We start from the raw sequence: 26,729 nt of genomic DNA on the forward strand, positions 1-26,729 counted from the left end.
AAGAGGTCATCTAATCCAGAATCCTATACTGAGGCAGAACCATGCAAACCTAGACCAGGCCTGACAGGTGATCGTCCAACTATTCTGAAAAACCTCAAATGATGGAGATTCTACAACCTCCCTTGGAAGCCTGTTCCAGAGGTTAATACCCTTACAGTTAGAATATTTTCCCCAGTATCTAACCGAAGTCTCCCTTGCTGCAGATTAAGCCAATTACTTCTGATTCTACTATCAGCAGATATGGAGAACAATTGACCCCTGTCCAATTTATAACAGCCCTTAATATATTTGAAGATTTTTATCAGGTCCTTCCCCACTCGCAGATCTTTTTTTTCCCAAGACTAAACATTTTTTTAACCTTTCCTCATATGTCAAGCTTTCTAAACCTTTTATCATTTTTGTTGCTCTCCTCTGGACTTTCTCTCCAATTTGTCCACATATTTTCTCAAGGGTACCCAGTCCTCCAGTTAAGGCCTCCCCAGTGCCAAATAGATATTTGCCTTTTTCACAACTGCATTGCATTGTTGACTCATTCATTTTGTTATCTACAATACCCCCCGATCCTTTCCAACAGTCCTATCATGTAACCAGTTATTCCCCATTTTGTAGTTGATTTTTTTCCCTTCTTAAATGCAGTACTTTGCACTGGGCTTTATTGAATTTCATCTTAATTCACTGGAGAACGATTCTGAATTCAACAAGGTCATTTTGAATTCCAATCCTGTCCTCGAAAGTGCTTGCAGCTTCTCCCAATTTGGTGTCATCGCAAATTTTATAAGCATATTCTCTACTCCATTATCCAAGTCATTAATGAAAATATTGAGTGATACCGGATCCAGAACTGTCCCCTGAGGTTCTCCACAAGATACACCTCCCAGTCTGACAGCAAGCCATTGACCACTACTCTTCGGGTATGTTGGTACACAACTGGGTAAAAAAGCCTTATAGTAATTTCATCTAGATCACATTTCCCTAGTTCGCTTATGAGAATGTCACGTGGGACTGGATCAAAAGCTTTACTGAAAATCAAAATATATCACATCTACTACTTCCCTCCTAGCCACTAGGCCAATAACTCTGTCAAAAAAAATTAGGTTGGCTTGGCTTTATATGTTTTTGACAAATCCATGCTGGCTATTGCTTATAACCCAATTATCCTCTAAGTGCTTACAAACTAATTGTTTAATCATTTGTTCTAGTATCTTTCCAGGTATCGAAGTTGGTTGATCAGCCTATAATTCCCTGGGTCTTCTTCATTCCCCTTTTTAAAGATTGCCTTTCTTCAGTCCTCTGGTACCTCACCCGTCGTCCATGAGTTTTTTAATATAATTGTTAATGGCTCTGAGATTGCTTCAGCTAGTTCCCTAAGTACTCTAGGATGAATTTCATCAGGCCCTGCCAACATGAATACATCTAACTTATCTAAAATAGTCTTTATTCTGTTTTTTCCCTATTTTGGTGTGTGTTCCTTCCCCCATTTTGTTAATATTGTGTTGACCATTAACCTTTTTAGTGAAAACTAAAGCAAAATAGGTATGAAACACCTCAGTCATCTTGTCCTACCAGACAAAAACAGCACATCATGGATGCACCAAGATCCAATGGCATCTTATTGATTATATCATCTGATAGTGAGTTCTACAGAATGTATGAATCATGACAGCCATGTGCAGGACAGACTGCTGGATAGACCATTGCATAATCTGCTCCAAACTGTTGTTAGTAATACAATCAGTGCATCACAGTTCATCATATAAACTAATCAACTGGCTTAATATAAAATTATTACAGGATAAAGCAACATGAGCACAGCTCTGCAACAATATCACTGCAGTTTATCTGATCTTGCTGTCTTGACTGCTAGTGCTGTGGATTAATTACACTGACTGAAACCCCCCTTCTGTCTATGTAGGACTCATCTATGCTACAGCACCACAGCTGCAGTTCAGTGCTGTAGCCGTGCCGCTATAGCTGGAGTAGTGAAGACCTACCCCTAAGTACTTTAAAAGCATTGAAGTAGAACTACATTTATCTAAAGGTCTCCAGGGACACCTAAAACAGTTGGATATGGCCTGGCCTACACTACAAGTTTAGGTCGAATTTAGCAGCGTTAAATTGAATTAAGCCTGGACACGTCCACACGACGAAGCCCTTTTTTTCGACTTTAAGGGGCCCTTAAACCGGTTTCTTTACTCCACCTCCAACGAGAGGATTAGCGCTAAAATCGGCCTTTGTGGGTCGGATTTGGGGTAGTGTGGACGGAATTCGACGTTCTTGGTCTCCGGGAGCTATCCCACAGTGTTTCATTGTGACCGCTCTGGACAGCACTCTCAACTCAGATGCACTGACCAGGTAGACAGGAAAAGCCCCACAAACTTTTGAATTTCATTTCCTGTTTGCCCAGCATGGAGAGCACAGGTGACCACGCAGAGCTCATCAGCACAGGTAACCATGATGGAGTCTCAGGATCGCAAAAGAGCTCTAGCATGGACAGAACGGGAGATACGGGATCTGCTCGCCATATGGGGAGATGAATCAGTGCTAGCTGAACTCCGTAGCAGTAAACGAAATGGCAAAATATTAGAAAAAGTCTCAAAGACCATGAAGGACAGAGGCCATAACAGGGACACACAGCAGTGCCACGTGAAAATTAAGGAGCTAAGTCAAGCCTACCACAAAGCCAGAGAGGCAAATGGAAGGTCCGGGGCAGAGCCGCAAACATGCCGCTTCTACGCAGAGCTCCATGCCATGCTAGGGGGTGCAGCCACCACTACCCCAACTGTGTGCTTTGACTCCATCAATGGAGAATCACGCAACAGGGAAGCGGGTTCGGGGTACGAGGAAGATGATGATGATGATGAAGACAATGAAGATAGCTCACAGCAAGGAAGCAGAGAAACCGGTTTCCCCAACAGCCAGGATATGTTTATCACCTTGAACCTGGAACCAGTAACCCCTGAACTCACCCAAGGCATGCTCCCAGACTCTGAGGGCACACAAGGGACCTCTGGTGAGTGTACCTTTGTAAATATTACACATGGTTTAAAAGCAAGCGTGTTTAATGATTAATGATTAATTTGCCCTGGCAATCGCGGCCAGTACGGCTACTGGAAAAGTCTGTTAACGTGTATGGGGATGGAGCGGAAATCCTCCATGGACATCTCCAGGAAGCTCTCCTTCATGTACTCCCAAAGCCTTTGCAAAAGGTTTCTGGGGAGGGCTGCCTTATCCCATCCGCCATGGTAGGACACTTTACCATGCCAGGCCAGTAGCACATAGTCTGGAATCATTGCATAACAAAGCATGGCAGCGTATGGTCCCGGTGTTTGCTGGCATACAGACAACATCCATTCCTTATCTCTCTTTGTTATCCTCAGGCGAGTGATATCATTCACGGTCACTTGGTTGAAATGAGGTGATGTTATTAAGGGGACATTCAGAGGTGCCCGTTCCTGCTCGGCTGAACAGAAATGTTCCCCACTGTTAGCCACGCGGTAGGGGGGAGGGATGAAGTGATCATCCCAGAGAATTGGGTGTGTGGGGGGGTAGATGGGTCTGTGCTGTATATCAACCCGGAAACCGCAGCGCCTCCTTTTACATTGCAAACCATTTTAAATGGCCAACCCAATGGGTGCTTGGTATGGGAAATGAGGGTGCTACTGTTTGAAATCATTCCCACATGTTAAGAAGGTTAAAAACGCCAAAAGACTGTGGCTTACCATGGATGCCTGCAAGCTGAAATCTGTTGCCCGGCACTGCGTGAGTGATCTCTCAGACCAAACCGGCAGGCCCTCAATATAAGAGGAAAAATGCGACCTTGTAACGAAAGCACATGTGCTGTGTAATGTGAACAGCAAAATTTAACGTGAAAGAGTGTACCCATTGTTCTCTTTTAAAATGTGTCTTTTTTAACCACCTCTCCCTTCTCCTCCACCAGCTGCAAATGTTTCTCCTTCACAGAGGCTAGTGAAGATTAGAAGGAGAAAACGGCGGACTCGGGATGATATGTTCTCGGAGCTCCAGATGTCCTCCCACACTGACAGAGCACAGCAGAATGCGTGGAGGCAGTCAATGTCAGAGTGCAAAAAAGCACAATATGAACGAGAGGAGAGGTGGCGGGCTGAAGAGAGCAAGTGGCGGGCTGAGGAGGATAGGTGGCGTCAGCTTGCAGACAGAAGGCAAGAGTCGATGCTCCGGCTGCTGGAGCATCAAACTGATATGCTCCAGCGTATGGTTGAGCTGCAGGAAAGGCAGCAGGAGCAGAGACCGCCGCTACAGCCCCTGTGTAACCAACAGCCCTCGTCCCCAAGTTCTATAGCCTCCTCACCTAGACGTCCAAGAACGCGGTGGGGGAGGCCTCCGGTCAGCCAGTCACTCCACCCCAGATGATTGCCTGAGCATCAGAAGGCTGGCCTTCAATAAGTGTTAAAGTTTTAAAGTTTTCAACGGCAGTGTGTCCTTTTCCTTCCCTCCTCCCCCACCCCTCCCAGGCTACCTTGGCAGGTATTCCCCTAGTTGTGTGATGAATTAATAAAGAATGCATGAATGTGAAGTAACAATGACTTTATTGCCTCTGCAAGCGGTGCTCGAAGGGGGGGGAAGGGGGGTTAGTTTACAGGGAAGTAGAGTGAACCGGAGGGGAGGAGGGTGGAGGGTTCATCAAGGAGAAACAAACAGAAGTTTCACACTGTAGCCTGGCCAGTCACAAAACACATTTTCAAAGCTTCTCTGATGCTACCAGTCATACTGCACCGTCTACTGCCAAAAGGCAATTAGCTGCTGCTGTGTAGCAATACAGTACCTAGTCTGCCGGCACCCAGATAACATACGGTGACGGTGAGCTGAGCTGAGCTGAGCGGGCTCCGTGCTTGCCGTGGTATGTTGTCTGCACAGGTAACCCAGGTAAAAAGGCGTGAATCGATTGTCTGCCGTTGCTCTGACGGAGGGGGAGGGGCCTGACGACATGTACCCAGAACCCCCCAAGACACTGTTTTTGCATCATCAGGCATTGGGATCTCAACCCAGAATTCCAATGGGCGGCGGAGACTGCGGGAACTATGGGATAGCTACCCACAGTGCAACGCTCCGGAAGTCGACGCTAGCCTCGGTACTGTGGACACGGTCCGCCTACTTAATGCACTGAGAGCATTTTATGTGGGGACACACACAATCGACTGTATAAAACCGATTTCTATAAAACCGGCTTCTATAAATTCGACCTAATTTCGTAGTGTAGACATACCCTAAGTCGCTGTAGAACTTTTGTTTCTCGCTGTCGGCATTTGTCATGGAGGTGGTATGCTAGCATTGTCAGTGCTTGTGTTTCAATGGCAACAGTAGAAACATAAGATGATCACTTGTTCCTTTAGGTAGACTTTTGAGTTTGGCAGCAATGGAGTTGCTAATGGCAAAGCTAACAACACCAGATTGGTTTGGCTCTGTGGACCAGCAGCCTCACCCGAAGAGCACGTACCTTTCACTGATCTCTGTGAGTTACCCATTGTTGGTGAGTCTGGTTTCATGCAGTGAGGCGATGTTGATCCTATACCTGGCCAGTACTTCTGCAATGAGTGCTGTGCCTCTCTCAGGTAGGCTGGTGGTAGGATTGTCACACAGAGTCCTAACATTCTACAAAGCTATTGTAAGTTTGTTCATTTTCTGACCACCTAGGTGCACAACTTTCCAGAAGCAGTTATTTAATCAGGCTCTATGCAGAAAATTTTTAGATAACCTTTCCTAGCCCCTTCCCTGTATGGGATGAGCAGTTTAATATTGACTAGAGCTACTCGGATACCCAAGATGTTGCTGAATGGTGCTGCTACTGCCAAGTGATCAGCGTCAGGGGCCATCTTCATGTACATCTGTGACTATGATCACCAGCATCACCATGACTATTGCTTCACCACTCATCCATTACTGGAGGACCTTGCTCTATCATCAAAGCACATAAGTTGTTTGGTGGTGATGACTTGTACTGCACTCTCGCCTATTCTCCTGAACTCTAGGGACATGCATTCACAAGACGACTGGCATAGGTGAGTGTGCAGTCTGTGGATGTCATTATAGAATCATTCTATGAACCCTCTATAGTAGTGGACAACTGCTGTGCCTGCGTGTGCTTGTTATACCACTGTAGAATGTAGCACTCATCTGTCACAAACTGCAGCGGTCTTTGCTACTGGCCTGGTAGCTGGAGGCATGGATTAATGAATGTCAAGGTGTATTCCACACACTGGTGCACCTGCTCATTGCACTTCTGGGGATCCATCTTAATCCAAGACCTCTTGCAGAATCAGCCTGGTCATGCAAGGGCCTAGTTACCAGATGCTCTGACTCAGAGGTACTGCAACATAGAAAGGCTATGCATCATCAGGGAGAATTTATGCACTCAACCTCCTTTTCACCTAAACAAGGCTATCTGGCAGCCAGTGGTGATAGTAGCAGAGTCACAGCATTTGTCACTGGCATTAGATACTCCATGCAGGTGTGTGCCATGACACTAGCCAACCTGTTGGCTTGAATACTAGTGCTAATGTAAATAGTGAGTGTGTGACTTTGTGATATTGTATATGAAGTTGCTTACACCACCTTGGGTACAGTAAAGATCACTGTATTTCTGGGTCATTCTTATAAAACCAATTATGCTATTCACTAAAAAACAGGAGATGCACTGACAAATTCTTCCATTCCATGTCACGGTAGGCACAACATCATCATAGAGGAATCTGTGATATGACATCCAATCTAATTTTAGAGACATGTGGATCAATACTGGAATGCCAAGGCCAATACAATCCAGGGCTAGACCAACTGTCATGACACCAAAGACTTCTATGCTGATTTGAAAGACATATATGGTCCTACACACAACAACAATTACTTTGAAGAGTGAAGACAGTCTAACACTAAACACAGAGAGGAGAAACCCTTTAGAGATGGCGACAGCATATCAGTGATTTTCTGAACAGATTTTCCAACATTGTAGACAAGGCACTAGTAAGAGTATTGGATCAGCCAATGTGCGATGACAACATGGACGCAGCCCCATCTCTTGACAAAATCAGCACTGCAATCAGCGCCATGAAGGACTGTAGGGCCCCTGGATCTGATGGTGTTTCTGTAGAAATAAAGCACGGAGGTGAGACCTTGCTGAGGTGACTGTATGGACTCAATATATGGAGTACTGAAGAATATGTACCACAAGATTTCAAAGATACCACCACTGTCACCATATACAAGAGGAGAGGGGAAAGTCCTACTGTGGCAACTAATTATGGTAGCTCATTTCTCCCCACCACCGGAAAAGTTCTGGCCAAAGTACTCTTTAATCATCTGCTATGCAACATAATTAGTTGCATGTTATCGGAGTCACAATGTGATTTCAGGCAAACACAAGGATCAACAGAAATCATGTGTAGTTTGTCAGAAGTAGGTGAAATGCAGAGAACAGCAACATAACCTTAATATTGTCTTCATTGACCTGGCTAAAGCATTTGACACCATCAGTAGATTTGGTCTTCGGCAACTATTATGTAAGTTTGACTACCCTGAAAAATTCATCAACACTGAGGCTATTTTGTAATGGACTGCTCAGATGAGTTTGTTTACATGGTGTTCTGTCTGACCAATTTCCTATCATTAATGGCATTAAGCAGGGCTGCATAATTGGTTCAATCCTGTTCAATCTCTTCTATGCAGTAATGCTCAATGATACTACAAGAAACCTGAATGCCTGTATTTGGATACATTTCCTATTGTCTGGAAAATTATTCAGTCTGAATAGGTTGTGATCTTCCACAAAAGTCTTTCAGGCAATCAATCGTGACTTGCAGTATGCCAATGCTGTGTGCCTCTAGATCAGGGGCGGGCAAACTTTTTGGCCTGATGGCTGCATCGGGTTTTGGAAATTGTATGGAGGTCCAGTTAGGGGAGGCTGTGCCTTCCCAAAGAGCCAGGCTTTGCCTGGCCCCCGCCTCCTATCTGCGCCCCCCCCCCAGGACTCCTGCCCCATCCAACCCCTCCCATTCCCTGACAGCCCCCCGGGACTCCTGCCCCATTCACCCCCCCACACACTCCCTGTCCCCTGAACGCTCCAGAATCCCCGCCCCTGACTGCCCTCTGCTGCTCCATCCAACCCCTCCTCTCATTCCTGACTGCCCCCCTGGGACCTCTGTTCCCATTCAACCACCCGTTCTCCCTGTCCCCTGACTGTCCCCAGAACCCCTGCCCTTGACTGCCCCGTGCCGCCCCATCCAACGCCCCCTCCTTCCTGACTGCCCCCCCGGGACCCTTGCCCCCATTCAAACCCCCTGTTCCCCACCCTCTGACTACCCCCCAAACTCCTCTGCCCTCTATCCAACCTCCCCGCTCCCTGCCCCCTTTCTGAGCTGCCTGGAGCACCAGTGACTGGCGGCGCTACAGCTGAGCTGCCTGGCAGGACCCAACCACGCCACCGTGCAGCACAGAGCACCGGGTCAGGCCGGGCTCTGCAGCTGCACTGCCCTAGGAGCTTGTAGCCTCGCCACCCAGAGCACTGCGCTGTCAGTGGAGCGACCTGAGGCTGCAGGAAAGGGGAAACAGCAGGGGAGGGGCTGAGGGTACCCTCCAAGGCCAGGAGCACAGGGGCCGGCCATAGTTTGCCCACCTCTGCTCTAGATGCACATATACAAGAAGAGATACAGTTGACTAGGCCAGATTCACAGAGTCTTGAAAAAGGTATGGGATGACAATCTGAAGTCACATATCAACCTGCGCCAGAGAAATCCTACATGAAACCATCAGCAACGCACAGCTGAATGCGGTTACTCACTTCTGCTATCTTGGCAACACATTGTTGAATGATGCTATTATAGACAAGGAGCTGACAAGTCACATCAACAAAGCCAGTTCATCATTTGGCAGACTATCAGTTAGAGTCTGGCAGCAACATGGTATTAAGCTTCAAATGAAACTAAGAGTCTATAAAGTGGTTGTGCTTTCCAATTTGTTGTATGAGTGCGAGATATGGACCTGCTACCGGCATCACATCAAGCTTTTAGATGAGTTTCTTTTATGACATCTGCGTGCCATACTCCACGTCAAATGGCAGGATAAAATTACCAATAATGAGGTTTGGAGTACAGCCACTCCACAGGGATTGAAGCCATGCTCTTTGGATACAGTTATGTTAGGCTGGTCATGTGTTGAGGATGGATGACACCAGAATGCTAAAGCAATTGCTTTATGGCAAAGTGAAAGTGGGTAACTGCAAACTAGGCAGCCAGAAGAAATGCTTCAAGGACCCTGAAGCATAACTTGAAGCAGTGCAGCATTGATGATAACTACTGGGAGTGTCAGCAACAGACAGATCACATTGGTGAGCAGCAGTCAACAGTGGGGTTACTCAGTTCAAGGTTAATCACTGCATGGATCCTGAGGCAGAGACCATGATGTAAACAGCAGTAAATTTAGCAGGCACAAACTGTAATCCCTTCCTCGATATCAAGCTACGTATGCACTCAATATGGAAAGGACTGCCACTCATGCAGCAGCCTATTTAGCCACAACTGTACTCATAAGATGTAATACCATGTTCTGCATCATCTTCAGTTATGAAGGACAACAATTTAGGACAACTTTATAGTTAATCCATCTCTCAAAGAGGTGGTAGCTAGGTCAATGGAAAAATTATTCTGCCGACCTAGCTGTGTCTACAGGGGGGTTAGGGAGATCTAAATAAGTTGCATAAGGTGCAAAATTTTTCACAGCCCTGAGTGATTAGGTAGGTTGACCTATTTTTAAGTGTAGGCCAAGTCTAAGATAGCAAGCAATTAGTTACTAGAAGTGAAGTGATGGTTATGGTATTTGCCTCACAATTACACATTTAATAAAATATTAGCTTAAATACAGGTCCCATGAATCAGCATTTATTTTAATTAGATGCTTCTCTCACCTTGATTAATTACTGTGTAGTACTAAGAAAGAAAACACAATAAACTCTTAAAGAATCACTACTTTGTAAACTTAATTCCATTCAATAAAAATGGACTCTGGAATCATTCATTAAGAGCATGGCTCTGCCACCCATATTTATGTTGGGTAGTACATTTCTCTACAAGTTGCTCCACTGCAACGTGCTTACAACAATATCATTTTGTTGAATAAAGTATTAACAAGTATATAGTCATTAATCTGAAACACCTGAATAGCAGAGAAAAGACATTTACAATGTAGAATATACAGTCTAATGTTAGCAGCATTTGTTTAATATCAGATGATTTCTGGTAGCTTTAGAATGAATGTCACTATTTTTCTTTACTTGGGAGAGGAAATAAAGGCCTGAACAAAAGTCCATTTAAGCCAATGGCAGTCTTTCAGTTGATTACAGTAGGCTTTGGGTCTGGCATACCTGTAGAATTTCAGATGCTATTGGTAACAGCCAGCAAGTGTTCATTTCTTAATGTTCACTATGACCAACTAAATCTCAACATTTACTACTACTAATTAGTTTATTACTTGAAATGGAAGAGTTCAGGACAGATCTGTCATTTACCATTGGTAAAATAGGAATGACTAATTGTTGTCCACTCAGTCAACAATTATGAAATTTGGTTGTATCCTCTGGAATTCTCCCAAAAATAGGTTTTGGGCAGAGAGTTCCTCTTTTAGTTTAATACACATCTTTTTTACTGCAAGATGTCACTTATAGTACTTTCCCAGCATAGATTAGGTTGGGAAATCTGAAACTCTAACATACTGTGAGACTCTGCCAATTAGTGCCACTGTAAATTTGCTACATCTTTCCAGAGAAAGACTGAGCACAACCCCTTTAAATTGGCCTAGTTCCAGACAGTTCAGATTAAGCGCATCTCTTCACAGTGTGGCACTGCGGACTAGAGAGGTGTGAATTCTAAAGCACACCAATGTGTTGCACTCTAATTAGCCTTTGTAGACCCTACTGGACAGCACTACATTAACATGCACTAGCCAGGAGGGTCTATATGGGCAAGTTAGTGTGCAACATGGTGTGATTTAGAATTCACACCCTTCTAGCTTGCATTCCTGCACTAAGCAGACAAGGCCTAAATGTCTCCGCCTACTTGAATTAAGGAGTAGACTATTTGGGGGGAACAAAAAGAAAAAGAAAACTAAGAAGGTTGAACAAAAATGTAGAAATTACGATGCATATAAATGTAACTAGACTGTCCAGGGAGAGCCCCCTTGTGGCCTATCAGTGCCTGACTCACCTCTCTGTCTCACCCTTCACAGATTTGGTGATGTTGTGCAATAGGCCTCTGATCATGGCACTCTTGAGTCCCTACCCCTTTCAGGGTGTCAGAGTCCAAAACAAAAAAGGAAAACAATTTTAAAAATGGGGTCATCTGTAGATTTATTGGCGGGACCCTGCCCTTCAGCTCTGGACTTGTCTTCCTGTGGCTAGTCTCTTTTAGTCAGTCTTCCTGGGCCTCTTTGTCCCATCCTCCAAATAGCTCATTCAGGTAGCAAGCTGCCCCAGGCTCTTCACTGGAACCAGGCTTCCTTTGTTAAGGAAGTAGCATAATTCTGATTGATCAGCCCTGAATTGTCCTAGTTTTCCTTCCTTTAACTCCCCTCTCCACACCTGACATTGTGTAACCCTGCAGGTGTAACAGAGCAGGGTCAAGTGGGTCCACATGTTTTCCTTAGGGGCTACACTGGCAGTGAGGGGGCTATTCTGCCTCATTAGTCCCCTCATTGCTCGTGTGGGGCCTATCCACCCCATCACAATCCTCTATAGAAATAAAAGTCCAAAAGTCCAAAAGTCAAATTAACACAGTAGCTTTTGTTAAAAAAGCTTACTATTAGATCTTCAGATCCATATTTCCAGGATAAGCCCTCTTCTTTCTTCCCTCTCCCCCCAGAACTTTACAACTCAGTCATTAAAAAGCTTGCTATGTATTGCCAGGAACAATTTTCTTTAAAAGGATATTAAATCTAGTCAGTATAGAAGAGGAAACGCTTCTGACATGATACTGAAATGAAACTGAATAAAATGAGACCCTTAAAAGGAAAATCTGAAAATAAGGAATGGCATACTGACACCATGTTTTAGGACATAAAACTTGGAAATGCACACACTGCTATTCATGGAGTGTATTTCCTAATAGTAAAAGTTAACTAATCATTTATGAAGGAAACTATGGCATAGTCATTTATTTAATTTCTCTGTTTAAACACATTGGCAGATGCTTCCTAATGATTAGAGTGTAAGAGAGATGGCATTTTCTCAACATGCCGCATCATTAAACATTGTTGGCAATCTAACTTCCAAATTTATAATAATGATGTTTCCAAAGTTCTTTTTGTCATGGCAAGAATAAATTTAATGTCCCATAAATGCTAACCTGTAAAATTTCACAATACAAAATAGATCTGCATATGGTGCCATGCGCACCAACTATGTGCGGACAGAAAAAAGCCCAGACCAGTGATTGTGCGTGTACACACACCCCATACGTTAGTAGGGCCAATTTCACAAAGCTGAAAACAGTTATGAGCCAAATCAGCTGGGTGGAAGAACTTAATCAGAAAAACGGTAATAATAATTGGGAGTTTTAGTAAAGCATATTTAAATACGTCTAAAAAGCTACTTTCCCACAACTGAGGAAGAAGGACATATTGATTAAAAAGTGGTAGAATTATCAATAATACAGAAAAGGCAGAAGTGTTCAATACATTTTTCTGTTCTATATTTGTGGGGAATATAACAGATGTAGTCATATCATATGATTATGATAACATTCCCTCCATTCCACTAGTATCTCAGGAGGATGTTAAACAGCATCTACTAAAGTTAGAAATTTTCAAAGTCAGCAGGTTCAGATAATTTGCATCCAGGAATTTTCAATATGCCTTGGAACACTGAGGAATTTCCAGAAGACTGATAGAAAGCTAGTGTTGTGCTAATATTTAAAAAGGGTATCAGGATGACCCAGATAATTATAGGCCTATTAGTCTGACATCAATCGTAGGCAAGATAATACAGGATTTGACTAATAAAGAATTAAATGGAGGATAATATAATTAATGGGGAAGTCGTAAATAATGAAGAGGACAGGTCACTGATACGGAGCTATCTAGATTGCTTGGAAAGCTGGGATCAAGCAAACAGTATGTATTTTAATATGGCTAAATGTAAACATATATATCCAAGAACAAAGAATGGAGGCCATTCTTATAGAATGGGGGGCTCCACCATTGGAAGCAGTGACTATGAAAGAAATTTGGAGGAAGTGGTGGATAATTAATTATTTAAACATGAGCTCCCAGTGTGACACTGTGGCCAAAGGGACTAATGCAATCTTTGGATGTAAAAAGAGAGGAATCTAGAGTAAAAGTAGAGAGGTTATTTTACCTCTGAATTTGGCACTGGTGAGAATGCTACTGGAATACTGTGTCCAGTTCTGGAGTCCACAATTCCAGATGGATGATGATAAATTAGAGAGGGTTCGGAGAAGAACCATGAGAGTGATTAAAGAATTAGAAAGTGTGTTACAGTGAGAGACTCAGGGAGCGCAATCTATTTAGGTTAACAAAGAGAAGGTTAATGAGTGACTTGACTACAGTCTACAAGTACCTGCATGGGAACACATTTAATAATAGGCTCTTCAATCAAGCAGACAAAGTCAGAACATGATCTGGAGCTAGGTAAATTCAGATTTGAAATAAGGGATACATGTTTAACAAAGAGTGTAGTTATCCATTGGAACTACTTGGAACTTTTAAATCAAGATTGGATGTTTTTCTAAAAAGATCTGCTCTAAGAATTATTTTGAGGAAGTTCTATGGTCTGTACTACATGGGAGGTCAGGCTAGATTATCACCATGGTCCCTTCTGGCCTTGGAATCTATGCATCTATTTCAGAACACACTACACACAACCCAGACAAGACCATTTCCAGCACATTTTAAGTTACCTGGAAGGGGGGGGGGGACGACCCTAAGGAAATCAGGACTATGAAACTCTCTCTTGGGAAAAAAAAATCCTATCCCTAATCAGCACTACTACCTATTTCCTCACATCCAGCTACTAGTTCAAGGCTGTCTAGAAATATTCAAAGTGCTAGCTCCACCAGATCAGGACTACCATAAAAATTACTGCCTAGAAGCGGATAACTTATAGAATATAAAAACATTATGTACATTTTGGAATAAAAAATGAATTTATCTGAAGCCAAATTCATTTGTTTTAAAGTTCTGTAAAGGTGTAAAGTGTTCTCAACTGCTTGATCATGTGAGAAACTTGACAGTTCTTACTACAGTACGTACGAGTTAAAAATCCATGGTTAACAGAATCAGATAATTTATTCATCGACACATTATGTAACTGCAGTTCAGTGATAAGAAAGACATGGACTAATATTTTAAGCTCAACATTAAAAAGGGGGGCGGGGGAGATCAGCTTGAACATATTTCACAGATAACAAAAGTCAAATATAGTCATTGTTTACGATGCTCAAAGTTCATAAAGCAGCCAATCCTTTCCTAACTTCTAAGTTGCAGTTCCATGATGCAGTCAGAGTTTAGAAATAGCTAATAATGAAAAGTCCAATCAGCAAATAAGCCTTTGGTTCAAAGGCCACAGTGAACATTAACACAATAGTGCTGAAAATGGATTTCTTCCAACTGCAAAATGGATTTCTTTAGAAATAGCTCCACTTACCCATACTAATGGGTTTTCCCTTTCTCCACAGGTGACAGGCAGATGAATCAAAAAGTATAGTTTTTTCTAGTAGAGGTCAGTTTTTAGGACAGAAATAGAGCCAAAATAATAATTAGACCATAATTAAGATACTTAACCCAGCTAATGAAAAACAAAAACAACAGCCAACCTCCACTGGGCATATGTATGGATTATTTTAAAGTACCCTCAAAGAAACTCACTTTACATATATTACTTGGAGTTCCTCCATTAGCTGATACTAACAGGGTCTAAATAGCAATAACAGTTAATTGAATTATAGAATTGAAAAAAAAATCCACTGTTTCTTCAACAATACCATTTTAAAATATTAGCCCATAGGATGTGCATGACAGGACACTCACCTTTAGCAAGTGCCTCCTGTCGGCTAAGTGTGATCCTCCAGTCTTCTCCTGCCCCCAATTCCTGGCATCCCTTGGATGTTTTTGGCCTCACTTGGTCGATTTTCAGGGGCTCAGCCCTCTGGCCAAGTCACACTGTTGTAACTGGGGTATTCAAGTCCAAAACCAACACAAACAAAAGCCTTCCCATTCCCTGACTAAAACTGGAGTCTGCCACTGAGGGTGCCTTCTCTCTTCAGCCTCTCTTGGGCTCTTTTAAGCCCAGCCCTCTGCTCAGGCTTCTAAAGGAAACTTATCCCCTTCTCAGGGCTTAGCAATGAGTTCCATCAGAACTGGGCCTCAACAGGACCTTCATCCCTGCCTCTGTACCCCTTTATATCTAGCCCCTTTTCTTGGGCTTTTAAAACTAGCTATATCCCTTTTACATAGGTTAGGCCACTCCAGCACTGGCTGCTGGGGGTGGACACGACTGAGGACAAACCACTGCTCTGAGTTCCAGCCCATGGACCCTATATACAGCAACCACACACTACTTCCTTCAATTTGCTGCTGCTATTCCCTGCACCTTTTTCCATGTAGCCCCCTTCTCTTCACCTTTACCTCAGGGTTACAAGTTCTCTTATCCACTGTTTCCTTGCAGAAAGCAAAATGCAACCAGAACTCAACTTCTGGTTATTGCTCAGGCTTCTGTAGCCAAAGCAGAGCATTTTTCCTCACTAATCAGGTCCCTGGCAGGAACTGGCTTACTATGCCCCTGCAGATCCTTTTAACTGAGCCTGCTGTACTTTGATTGTCTTATTCTCATAAGGTCTCTCTAGGAAGTCCAGCATGACCCACCTTTGCTTTACACCTTCTCCTAAGTAGGTGTGTAGTAGGGCTGCTGGGCCACCAGAGAGGGTCCTCAAAGGGCCAGGTGCACCCCATCACAATGTATCTAATGAATGTTGCAGGAGTAGACACACTAACATCTCACTCCATAATGATTAGTGAGCAGTAATGTTACTAGGTATTTTACTGCGGGGTGAGAACTAGCATATTTGCACCCCTGCTACAGCCCTGTGCAGGACTATTTTTTTAATCCTATCCTAGCCCGCAATATCCACTCCCACTCCCAGCTGCTCCTGCATTGTCTGTTGAATTTTTATCCTTCTCCTTTGAGCAGGTGGGAAATGGGTATTGGGGGCAGGATGGGAACAGGATTAAAAAATAGTCCCCCTGCACCACAACAACATGAATGCCCTGGCCAGAAGCCGCTGCTCTCCAACTGCCCAGCTCTGAAGGCAGTCCTTCTGCCAACAGCAGTGCAGAAGTCAGGGTGACATGGAATGATATTGCCATCTTTACTTCTGCGCTGTTGCTGGCAGCAGTGCTGCCTTCCGAGGTGGATGGCCAGAGAGCAGCAGCTGCTGGCCATGCACCCAGCTCTGAAAGCAGTGTTGCTGCCAGCAGCAGCACAGAAGTAAAGGTGGCAATACCATGCCTGCTGCAGGGCTCTACCCAATACCATTTTTCTGACCCATTTTTCCACCCCCACCCTAATTTTGTGCCCTGGGCAGCTGCCTTGCTTGCCCTGCCCTGGTTATGGCCCTGTTAGTGAGGGCAATGACAGACAACTCACAGATCTACTTATCTATCCAAGACCTGTCTCCTTCTGTCTAAACTAAAATCTTGACCTGTTTCTGACATCTCCACATCATCTTCAACCCAGACCTTTCTCTGGGTCCTCTGATCCAGGCTATGCCTAAATCTTGCCAGTGAAGTTTCCTCTCCAGTTTTCCAGGTCTGTTAGTCTTTGATGCAACTCTTCTTTGTAGCCAGTTCTTTGTTGGCTAATTGTTTCTGGTTCTTTTCTATTTTCTGGAGAACCACGGTCCATGATAGTATAGCTGCTGGTCACCTCTTCAATCCATTTTGCCACCCCAGATTGAATATTTTGTAGTTAGGTTTCCAAAGCTGTTCAGATATTTTGTAACTTCCAATCCATTAAATATTTATTTCCACCAAACTGATTTTAATCTATTTCATCAGATCCTCTCTCATTCCATTCTGTGAAGTCTCAAGATCTGTATTAGTTCCTTCTGAGAAGTCTTATTTTGATTTTTTTCTGGTCTGTTTTACTGGGTGGCTTTCATTTCTGCTGGCACCTCAGCTATTTCTGTTGAATCCCAGTTAACAATTTATCTCTTTGTAAACTATACCTAACTCCTCAAACCACTGTTGTCTATTTGTTGAGCAGTGGAAGATTGTCGGGTCAGTTTTTCCTTTAGATAATAAACTGGACACAGATTTCTGGTATTTTCTAATGTATAAATTTTCAAAACATACACAAGTTCTATTTACCTTGAACAAAAGTGGTCAAAACTGCACACAGGCATTTCAAACCATTGGGTTCAACCCTGTTGCCAAGAGCCTGCTCCTTTCTCTCTTACATTTGATCTCTGTCAGGTTATTCTGGAATGATAGTGTTTTCCCTAAAATATTTGCTAGTGCTATAAATTAATATATTAGCATCAAATTCCACATCCTATGTTCACCAGGCAATGCAGATTATGATAACTGAAGAATAATGATGTGCTGCAGGAAAGAGTTCATTCCAAATATTTCAGTATGTCTCAGTCTTATCCCTGTCGTAATTCAACATTCATGACACTGGTTCATTGATTTCTATCTCTAGAATGTCTTTCAAATCAGATAAGTTACATTTGTTTTTGGCTTTTTTGTTAACAATTTAAATTTCCAATTGGAATTTGTCATGTATCCCATTTAAAAATACAAAAAAAAATATTTTAAGAAGGTGATTTGTAATTTATAAGTTAAATTATTATAAATTATAAGTTAAAATATTACTACTGAAACTATATAGCTTTTTTGTTGCAATATTTTGGATAAAGTTGATTTCTCCCTTATGTGCTTGGAACTTTAATGAAGGTCTTCAATATATGACTTGCAAAAGATTGTTGTCTTCTATAATGGAAAAGCTTAATTGAACCACTGTTGTCTCAAATTATTGCCATGTTTGGATGGTCTTAGAGAGGGAAGATTTTAAATCATGTTTACTTAAGAAGAAGAACAGGAAGAGAAGCTGAATAATAGGTGAAATTCTTATTCTTCAGTCTTGACTCTGCATTACTGTCATTACTGTAATTTCCATTCTCTGTTTAATTATTTTGATTGAGTAATTGCAATTTAAACTTTAAAATTTCCTAACTTCCCTAAAATTACAAAAATGTGTTCAGGTTCTTTCCCCATAAGTTATTAGTGAATTTAAAAGTGTAAATTGAAACAATCAGTTTCATTGTCTATAATTTCCTTTGTTATGTTATTTTTTTTTTAAATAAATTTCTTGGCTTCCATGTGTACATTGGCTTAAAAATCTATGCTATTTTTTCCTGTCCCCAGCAGCCAGACCAGGGCAGGGAGAGGAGGAGAAGGGATGCTGCCACCTCCCCAGCCAGGCTCTCTCTCAGGCAACCACGGTGCTGCACAGGAGCGGCCACCTTCACTCGTCATGAGCAGCAGCTCCATCCCGCCCCCTCAACTCCCCACCTGGGCCTGGCTGCTGGGGGGAGGGGCTGAGCCAGCTGGAAGTGCCGGGGCAGAGGCGCAGCAGGAGAAGGACAGAGCCCTCGTCCCCAGCCAGCAGGCTGAGGAGAGCAAGCCCTGCAAAGGCAGCTCAGCACTTGACGAAATCTGGCGGGGGGCACTTGACCTTGCATTTCCCCCCATGTCTCACCTCCGATCCCAGGAATGCTACTGGTATAGCTTCCTTCCTTCAGCCCACAAGAAAGGAGCTGAGGGTAAAAATTAAAAGATAACCGCTGTACCGTTCTTAAAATATTGTACTGTTTATGGTGCATCAAGGGGGCCTATGGGGTGACATTTAGTTCCTTTCAAGAATTACATTTCTTCTTTAAAGGTTGGCCTTGATTTGGAGAACACAGAGGTGTTCAAGGTACCGGAATGGAAAGAGAAGTGGCTTTCCAGGCCTGTGGAGAACACCTGGCCACCTATGCCAGACCCATGTTTCTGCTAATGGTCACCTCTCTTCATATTGATAAGGGGATGGGTTTGGTGAACTACAGAGGGCCAAGCACATTTGCCTTGCCATTAAATCTGAAGAACCAGCTTAAATTTGTGCAGCACCAAAATTTTGCTGAATTATGCTTACAGGACTGGGAGGCAATTTGAGAGGAAATTGATTGTATTCTAAGATAGCAGATGGAGTTTCCATGGAAGAGGAAGAGAAAACATCCACCCACCCCATACCACCCATACCTCACCAGGAAATCTGCCTCCTGTGTTCAGTAAAGAGCATTGAAAGGGACAGAGTCATACTGCAGGTGTATTTCCTTCTCGAAATTTTTGGATTAATTCCACAAAGCAGTCACCCCTCCACTGCTAATGGACACTGTATTGTGTTTGTGCCACTGCTGGAATGGATGCTTCACCCACGCCACCTTCTCCCAGTTTCTGCAGAGTGGCTCAGTATGTGAAGAGAGCACTAGTATTTGGGAATGATAATGAACATTTGAAACGGTCATGGAGGGGAAGGACGGCTATGACATTCCTCAGTCATCCCAATGATTCCCTTCCCTTCCCAGACCTAGGAAGGCCTGTACACAAGTAACCAAGCACCCTGACCTCCCTTACTCTCAGCTAACATTCATAAGGGGAAGGAAATATGGAGAGAGGGAGAGGAGTAATATTAGGTCTTTGTACAAGTGTCATAAAATTGTTCTCTTTCCACCCTTTCGGAAACCACTCCCTACTTTCTTTCCTTTCCCCCTGTCCATGATGCGGCCCAGGGTCTATCACTGCCAGAGTGCTGGTTGTGATATCAGGGTACAGCTTCATGAGCCACAATACGAGCGGGTATATGGGATTCCCCAAAATAAGTGGGTACAGAAACACCGTATAGACCCACATCATTTCTTCCCCCTGATAGTGTAATTCTGATCTTCTGAGCACCCTGGCATCATGGTCCTTTCCTGGGTGTCCAGTGTTGGTGTTCATGAACAAATCCCTGTGGTCCACTAAGACTTGGAGAAAGAGTGAATAGTAACCTCATCAGTTCATTTATTCATTCGCCTTTTTCTATAGGCAAAATATTGGGATGTTTGTTCCATTATTGGCCCTACACAGTTTAGAAACCCCATCTGCTGAAATCCCACTATGATTTCAGGGATTTCGGTTTTGGCAGGCAGCCAGCAGTGGGTAAACTACAGTACTGATAGCTTGGCAAACTTATACAACCACTATCCTGACAGTCGACTTCCCAGACCGAACTGACCAGTAGCTATCAGGTGTTGCCAGCTTCTAAAGGGGAATACCCACCCACTTCTGTACTGGTATGGGTTTCAAAAAACAAGTTTACTGGCACTGGGTGGTTGGTGCAAACTGCTCACATAATTCCATGAAGGTCCTCATTTGGAAATTCTCCAGTCACTGGTTGTCATTCCAGGTTTCCAAGACTATCTGGTGCCACTACACCATGCTGGTTTTCTGGGGCCAGAAGTGGCAGTCCACCCATGGGCATACCATTGCAATTCTGGCATTCAACACCTGGGACCTTAGTCAATTTTAATTTGCCCTCTCATTTGGTGTCTTGAATTTTTCTGGACCCATTCCATCTAGTATCCAGTGCTGGACTGCATGAACATTTGTCTCGCAAGAGTACCAGGAGCAGAACCACATCATCATGGACTTGCTCCATGTCTTCAATGCAGTTTGGCAGAAGGGACAGATGACTGGGAGATGCTGTCACCAAATGCATGAAGCAACATGCAGCAAGGCAGTTCCACGAGTGTCTCCTATGATGCAAAGAACTCTATGATACCATCAGTAGAATGGCAGTGTAAATGGGTATATGCCTGTGTACAGAGTATACCCGTGCCCAGCACAGCATATGTGGACACTTACTCTGGGTACAGGGTACATGTGTTAGCAGTACACAGACCAATACCTGGGAAGCATGTAACAGTAGATGTACCTTTAGAGAAAATATCAAAAGCCTTGCCTGCATTACGCTGGTATGAGACTAGCTTAACTGTGAGCCTACATAATTACAGAATAATTTATTTCATCTTCATTGAATTTAATCAAAGGCCACAATAAAAACCATACAAACAAAACTATGGCCCCGATCCAAGAAAACATTTAAGCATACACCCTAAATGGGGATGCTTTCTTGAATCAAGGCGAATAATCCATTTTCTTTTCAGTATGAAAACATCATCATATTAATCAAATGCTATACTGGTCTTTTATGGGTAAATATTGTCCTATTCACTGCAAGGGCATGGGGAGCTGAAAGCAGCAAAACGAGTCTGATTTGGCTTGAACTCCTTACACACTACAGAGCAGTGCTCCAGGACGATTCCTTCCAAAACTGGGAGCAGAGAAGGTGGATCCATAGTTCTGAAGAACAGCCATGAGGGCTTTTGAAACCCTGAGGATACAGTAATAGTCACAAACAACCCCTGTGGGTTTTCTTGTGCTAATCCCATATAGTCATGCTAAGCATAGTGAATAGGATTGGGTATTTATTTGTCATGATAAATATGGCCATGCCTCAAACACTTAACTGATTTTAAATTAATTATGGCTTGTCTGTTCTCATTCAGTATTCAACAATATTTAAAGGCATTCTGAAATACTCCATGCATTAGATGAGCCAAACCAAGAAATTAAAAGTACATTCTAGCAAAATAAAAAACAAACAAGACCCTATAATCCAGTTTAAATGTGATCTCTGCACATATAGTCAGCACTTAAATGATGAAGTTTGAATAGCTTACCTACAAAAGCTTAAAACTCATAGTACAATTATCATAAATAGTCTGCTTAGTATTGTATTTTTATGTTACACAGAAGGACTACATTGATTCCATAAGCAAGTTTGTATTTTAGCACTAAACTTTACAGTAAAACCTGGTAGAAGAAAGCTGACATTTGAAAGTTGAATACATTCTTCACCAAAACAAATATAAATTTAATGTTGGTTTCTTTAAAAGAGTTAGAAATCTGTTTGAACAATGAAAGATTATTCATAAAAATATCTGTATATGATCAAAGTCGAAGTTCACACTTTACGTGGACTGACGGCAACATTTGGGATTTATTTAGGACATATGAAATATTTATCTTTTTACTAATAGCTGAACTGTATTAAAAACTACATTTCAGTATCTGCAATGAGAAATTGGTTACACTATAAAAACACTGATAATAGTGTTATCTTTTCCATTCCAGCAAATATAACCTCAAAGAGGAAGCTTCCTCTATTGACAATTCAAAGCCTTCTTGAGTATTCACATTATGACTCTGACATTTGCATGACTGATAAGAGACAAAGTCACAGAACAAGTTTGAAGGTTACTCTTTTAATTGCCTCACTTGAAACCAGTATTTTGAATACAGTACTAGAGACCCTGGTCTGGTTTCAATGCTCTGGGAAAGAAACTCACTATTTTGGGGTAGAAATTAAAATGCATATGCATGCAACCTCTGGTCATATGAAGCTGTTCTTTTCCTTTCTATAGCTGACCTTATGATAATAAAACTATCAAGAATAATCAGTCTGACCTTTAAAATGACAAGGAAGCATTCTAATGAGGAAATATGTATACATTATTGTATTTGTGAAAGTTCTTTTAAAATATTAAACCTTATATAAACTTATATACCTAATATCTTAAAAATGTAAAACTTGATTCGATTTTGTATTTTTACTAACTTCCCAAAGAGTTTTACAAGATTTAAAAACAGTAGGAGTGAATGTGGAAAGCTGTAGGACATCATAATTGAATGAAAACAACAAGGAGTCCAACCCACAACCACTTCAGATTGGGGACAACTTATACCTTCAAGTCAGTGGCACTGCTATGGGTACCCGCATGGCCCCACAGTATGCCAACATTTTTATGGCTGACTTAGAACAACGCTTCCTCAACTCTTGTCCCCTAGTGCCCCTCCTCTACTTGCGCTATATTGATGACATCTTCATCCTATGGACCCACGGAAAGGAGGCCCTTGAAGAATTCCACCTGGACTTCAACAATTTCCACCCCACCATCAACCTCAGCCTGGACCAGTCCACACAAGAGATCCACTTCCTGGACACCACAGTGAAAATAAGTGATGGTCACATAAACACCACCCTATACCGGAAACCTACTGACCGCTTGTACCTACATGCCTCCAGCTTCCATCAAAGACACATCACACGATCCATTGTCTACAGCCAAGCCCTAAGATACAACTGAATTTGCTCCACCCCCTCAGACAGAGACAAACACCTACAAGATCTTTATCAAGCATTCATAAAACTACAATACCCACCTGGGGAAGTGAGGAAACAGATTGACAGAGCAAGACGGGTACCCGGAAATCACCTACTACAGGACAGGCCCAACAAGGACAATAACAGAACACCACTGGCCATCACATACAGCCCCCAGCTGAAACCTCTCCAGCACATTATCCACGATCTACAACCTATCCTGGAAAATGATCCTTCACTCTCACAGACCTTGGGAGGCAGGCCAGTCCTCGCTTACAGATAACCCCCTCACCAGCAACTACACACCACACCACAGAAACACCAACCCAGGAACCAATCCCTGTAGCAAACCTCGTTCCCTACTCTGTCCCATATGTACTCTGGCGACACCATCAGAGGACCCAACCACATCAGCCACACCATCAAGGGCTCATTCACCTGCACATCAACTAATGTTATATATGCCATCATGTGCCAGCAATGCCCCTCTGTCATGTACATTGGCCAAACCGGACAGTCCCTCCGCAAAAGAATAAATGGACACAAATCGGACATCAGGAATGGTAACATACATAAGCCAGTAAGTGAACACTTCAATCTCCCTGGTCATTCTATTACAGATTTAAAAGTTACTATCATTGAACAAAAAAAACTTCAGAAACAGACTTCAAAGAGAAACAGCAGAACTTAAAATTCATTTGCAAATTTAACACCATTAATCTGGGCTTGAATAGGGACTGGGAGTGGCTGGCTCATTACAGAAGCAGCTTTTCCTCTCCTGGAATTGACACCTCCTCATCTATTATTGGGAGTGGACTGCATCCACCCTGATTGAATTGGCCCTGTCAACACTGGTTCTCCACTTGCGAAGTAACTCCCTGTTCTCCATGTGTCAGTATATAATGCCTGCATCTGTAACTTTCACTCTATGCATCCAAAGAAGTGAGGTTTTTACCCAAGAAAGCTTATGCCCAAATAAATCTGTTAGTCTTTAAAGTGCTACCAGACTCCTTGTTGTTTTTGTAGATACAGACTAACATGGCTTCCCCCTGATAATTAAATGAGGCGATATTGTTTTAAAACTATAGCAAAAATTACAGAAATGTAGGGCTGAAAGGTCCTTCTAGAGGTCATCTAGTCCACCTCTCCCCAACCTCCGGAGGTAGGAGCATATATACCTAGATCATCCATGACATGTGTTTGTCTAACCTGTTCTTAAAACCTCCAGTTACATTGGTCTACAATTTTTGAGAAGTCGTCTGCTTCAGAGATAAAATGTGCTATTTATTATGTATTTTGATGTGCTGAATTCAAATATGACAATTAAAACAACTGATTGGCTACTATTTCTAAGATATTTATGGTTTTACATTTTATGCCTATGTATATTGTGTAGATAGAGTTTTAATCATAAATTGTAAACCTAGGTCTTTTCATGTGTTTATGGTTGCTTTACATGAGAATATTTCACCTGTCCTGTTTATGTAACACTTTAAAAATCAGCAAAAGGGTTATATAAATAAAATTTATTATGAAACAAAAGGCAAAGAACTATTATGTACATAGTTTAGTCCTATTCAGTGTCTACTCGGCGCATCCGAAGAAGTGGGCTGTAGTCCACGAAAGCTTATGCTCTAATAAATTTGTTAGTCTCTAAGGTGCCACAAGTACTCCTGTTCTTTTTGCGGATACAGACTAACACGGCTGCTACTCTGAAACTTATGTAATAAAAGTACATGCTGTTTTATGCATTTTAATTGAATTTGAATTTCCATCCAAATAAATCACTTGACACAAATCACTTAAAAATTAATCATTTAGGAAATAAGAAATGCATCATTCACTATTTTCTAACACAATAAAAAAGGTAAAATTTAAGAATCTCAATAAATGTAAGATATATAATTCCTTAAATAAATGTGTATAGATATTATATAGAGCATCTTCCTGGCTACCAAAAACATAATAATAAAATAAAATAAAATAAAATAAAAAAGCATCAAATGTAATGTACAGGCTATATTTAGTTGCAAATCAGCATTTTAGTGATTACCAAGCAATGAGAATCAACTTTTCTATAGGAAAATAACTAAAAAGTAAAAATGCAAAATACGATTAAAATCAATTATTTAAATCAGGATTTCCTGATTTCTGTTTGAAATCATGTTTAAAATTGGTAATGTAAAATGATCCACCCTGGCAGATAATAACTTATATTGAAGAGAGAAAAGTTTGCAAGGGGTTAATTATACTAATTGCAAAATATATCAATCAACAGGGAGTATTGCAGATAAATTTACTGACTGAATTCCATTTATCTTTGGAATATTAATATTACTATCACAGGTCCACAACTAATTCTGAAGGACAGGTATCAGAGGGGTAGCCGTGTTAGTCTGAATCTGTAAAAAGCAACAGAGGGTCCTGTGGCACCTTTGAGACTAACAGAAGTATTGGGAGCATAAGCTTTCGTGGGTAAGAATCTCACTTCTTCAGATGCAAGTAATGGAAATCTCCAGAGGCAGGTATAAATCAGTATGGAGATAACGAGAAACTGCTGAGCTCCAGTTCATTTGCAAATTTGACACCATCAGATCAGAATTAAACAAAGACTGTGAATGGCTATCCAACTACAGAAGCAGTTTCTCCTCCCTTGGTGTTCACACCTCAACTGCTAGCAGAGCACCTCACCCTCCCTGATTGAACTAACCTTGTTATCTCCATACTGATTTATACCTGCCTCTGGAGATTTCCATTACTTGCATCTGAAGAAGTGAGGTTCTTACCCACGAAAGCTTATGCTCCCAATACTTCTGTTAGTCTCAAAGGTGCCACAGGACCCTCTGTTGCTTTTCTGAAGGACAGTTCACCTATCTCTGTCTATTTTTTGGGTTCACTTCCAATTTTTTATATCTACTATATTTTTATTATCTATTCTGCAACCTAGGCAGGAATTAATCAGATGAGTTTGGGACACTGTATTTGGCTGGCTGGTTTTTCCTTAGCTTTAAAGAGGTTTTTGTATTTGTATTTTACTAAATGAAGTGTAGATGCCTCTCAGAAGGGACCATATTGGATTAAATAAAATAAAGAGAGGAAATACTAGAGTAAGATCTTGCGGGTTGATGTTTCAAAACTTTCAAAGTATTGATTTATTACTTTCCATAGAGATTCTCAGAAAAATGCAAGAGAGTTCAGATACTGAAATATTAAATGAGTTGCACAGCGTGAATTTAATTCAATTTTGTGCTGAAAATCTATGCTCAAACTGTGCCGTTAATACTGGAAATGGCTGCATGATTTTCTTTTAACATAGCAGTTTTCTAAAATTAGATAAGTGCACATTCACAAGGTTTGATGGCTAAATCTGTACAATTCCCTATTGCAC

At 42.1% G+C, this 26,729-nt stretch overlaps 1 protein-coding gene across 6 annotated transcripts in view; it reads right to left on the bottom strand.

The window, feature by feature from the left end:
* The window catches only part of TUSC3 (tumor suppressor candidate 3), a 290,536-nt gene that overhangs the window by 74,884 nt on the left and 188,923 nt on the right, over positions 1-26,729 (bottom strand). Inside the window, exon 7 of one of the 6 annotated variants that reach the window (XM_065596816.1) lies at positions 4,549-7,117. The exons of the other annotated variants lie outside the window; for them this stretch is intronic. Within the exon in view, the coding sequence (XP_065452888.1) occupies positions 7,073-7,117 (45 nt within the window). The 3' untranslated portion in view covers positions 4,549-7,072. Of the gene's footprint in view, positions 1-4,548; positions 7,118-26,729 lie in introns of those variants that run through there. 6 annotated transcript variants of the gene reach the window in all.

The sequence above is a fragment of the Chrysemys picta genome, chromosome 5 (genome assembly GCF_011386835.1).
Source record: "Chrysemys picta bellii isolate R12L10 chromosome 5, ASM1138683v2, whole genome shotgun sequence".
In the NCBI taxonomy this organism is placed as follows: Eukaryota; Metazoa; Chordata; order Testudines; family Emydidae; genus Chrysemys; species Chrysemys picta.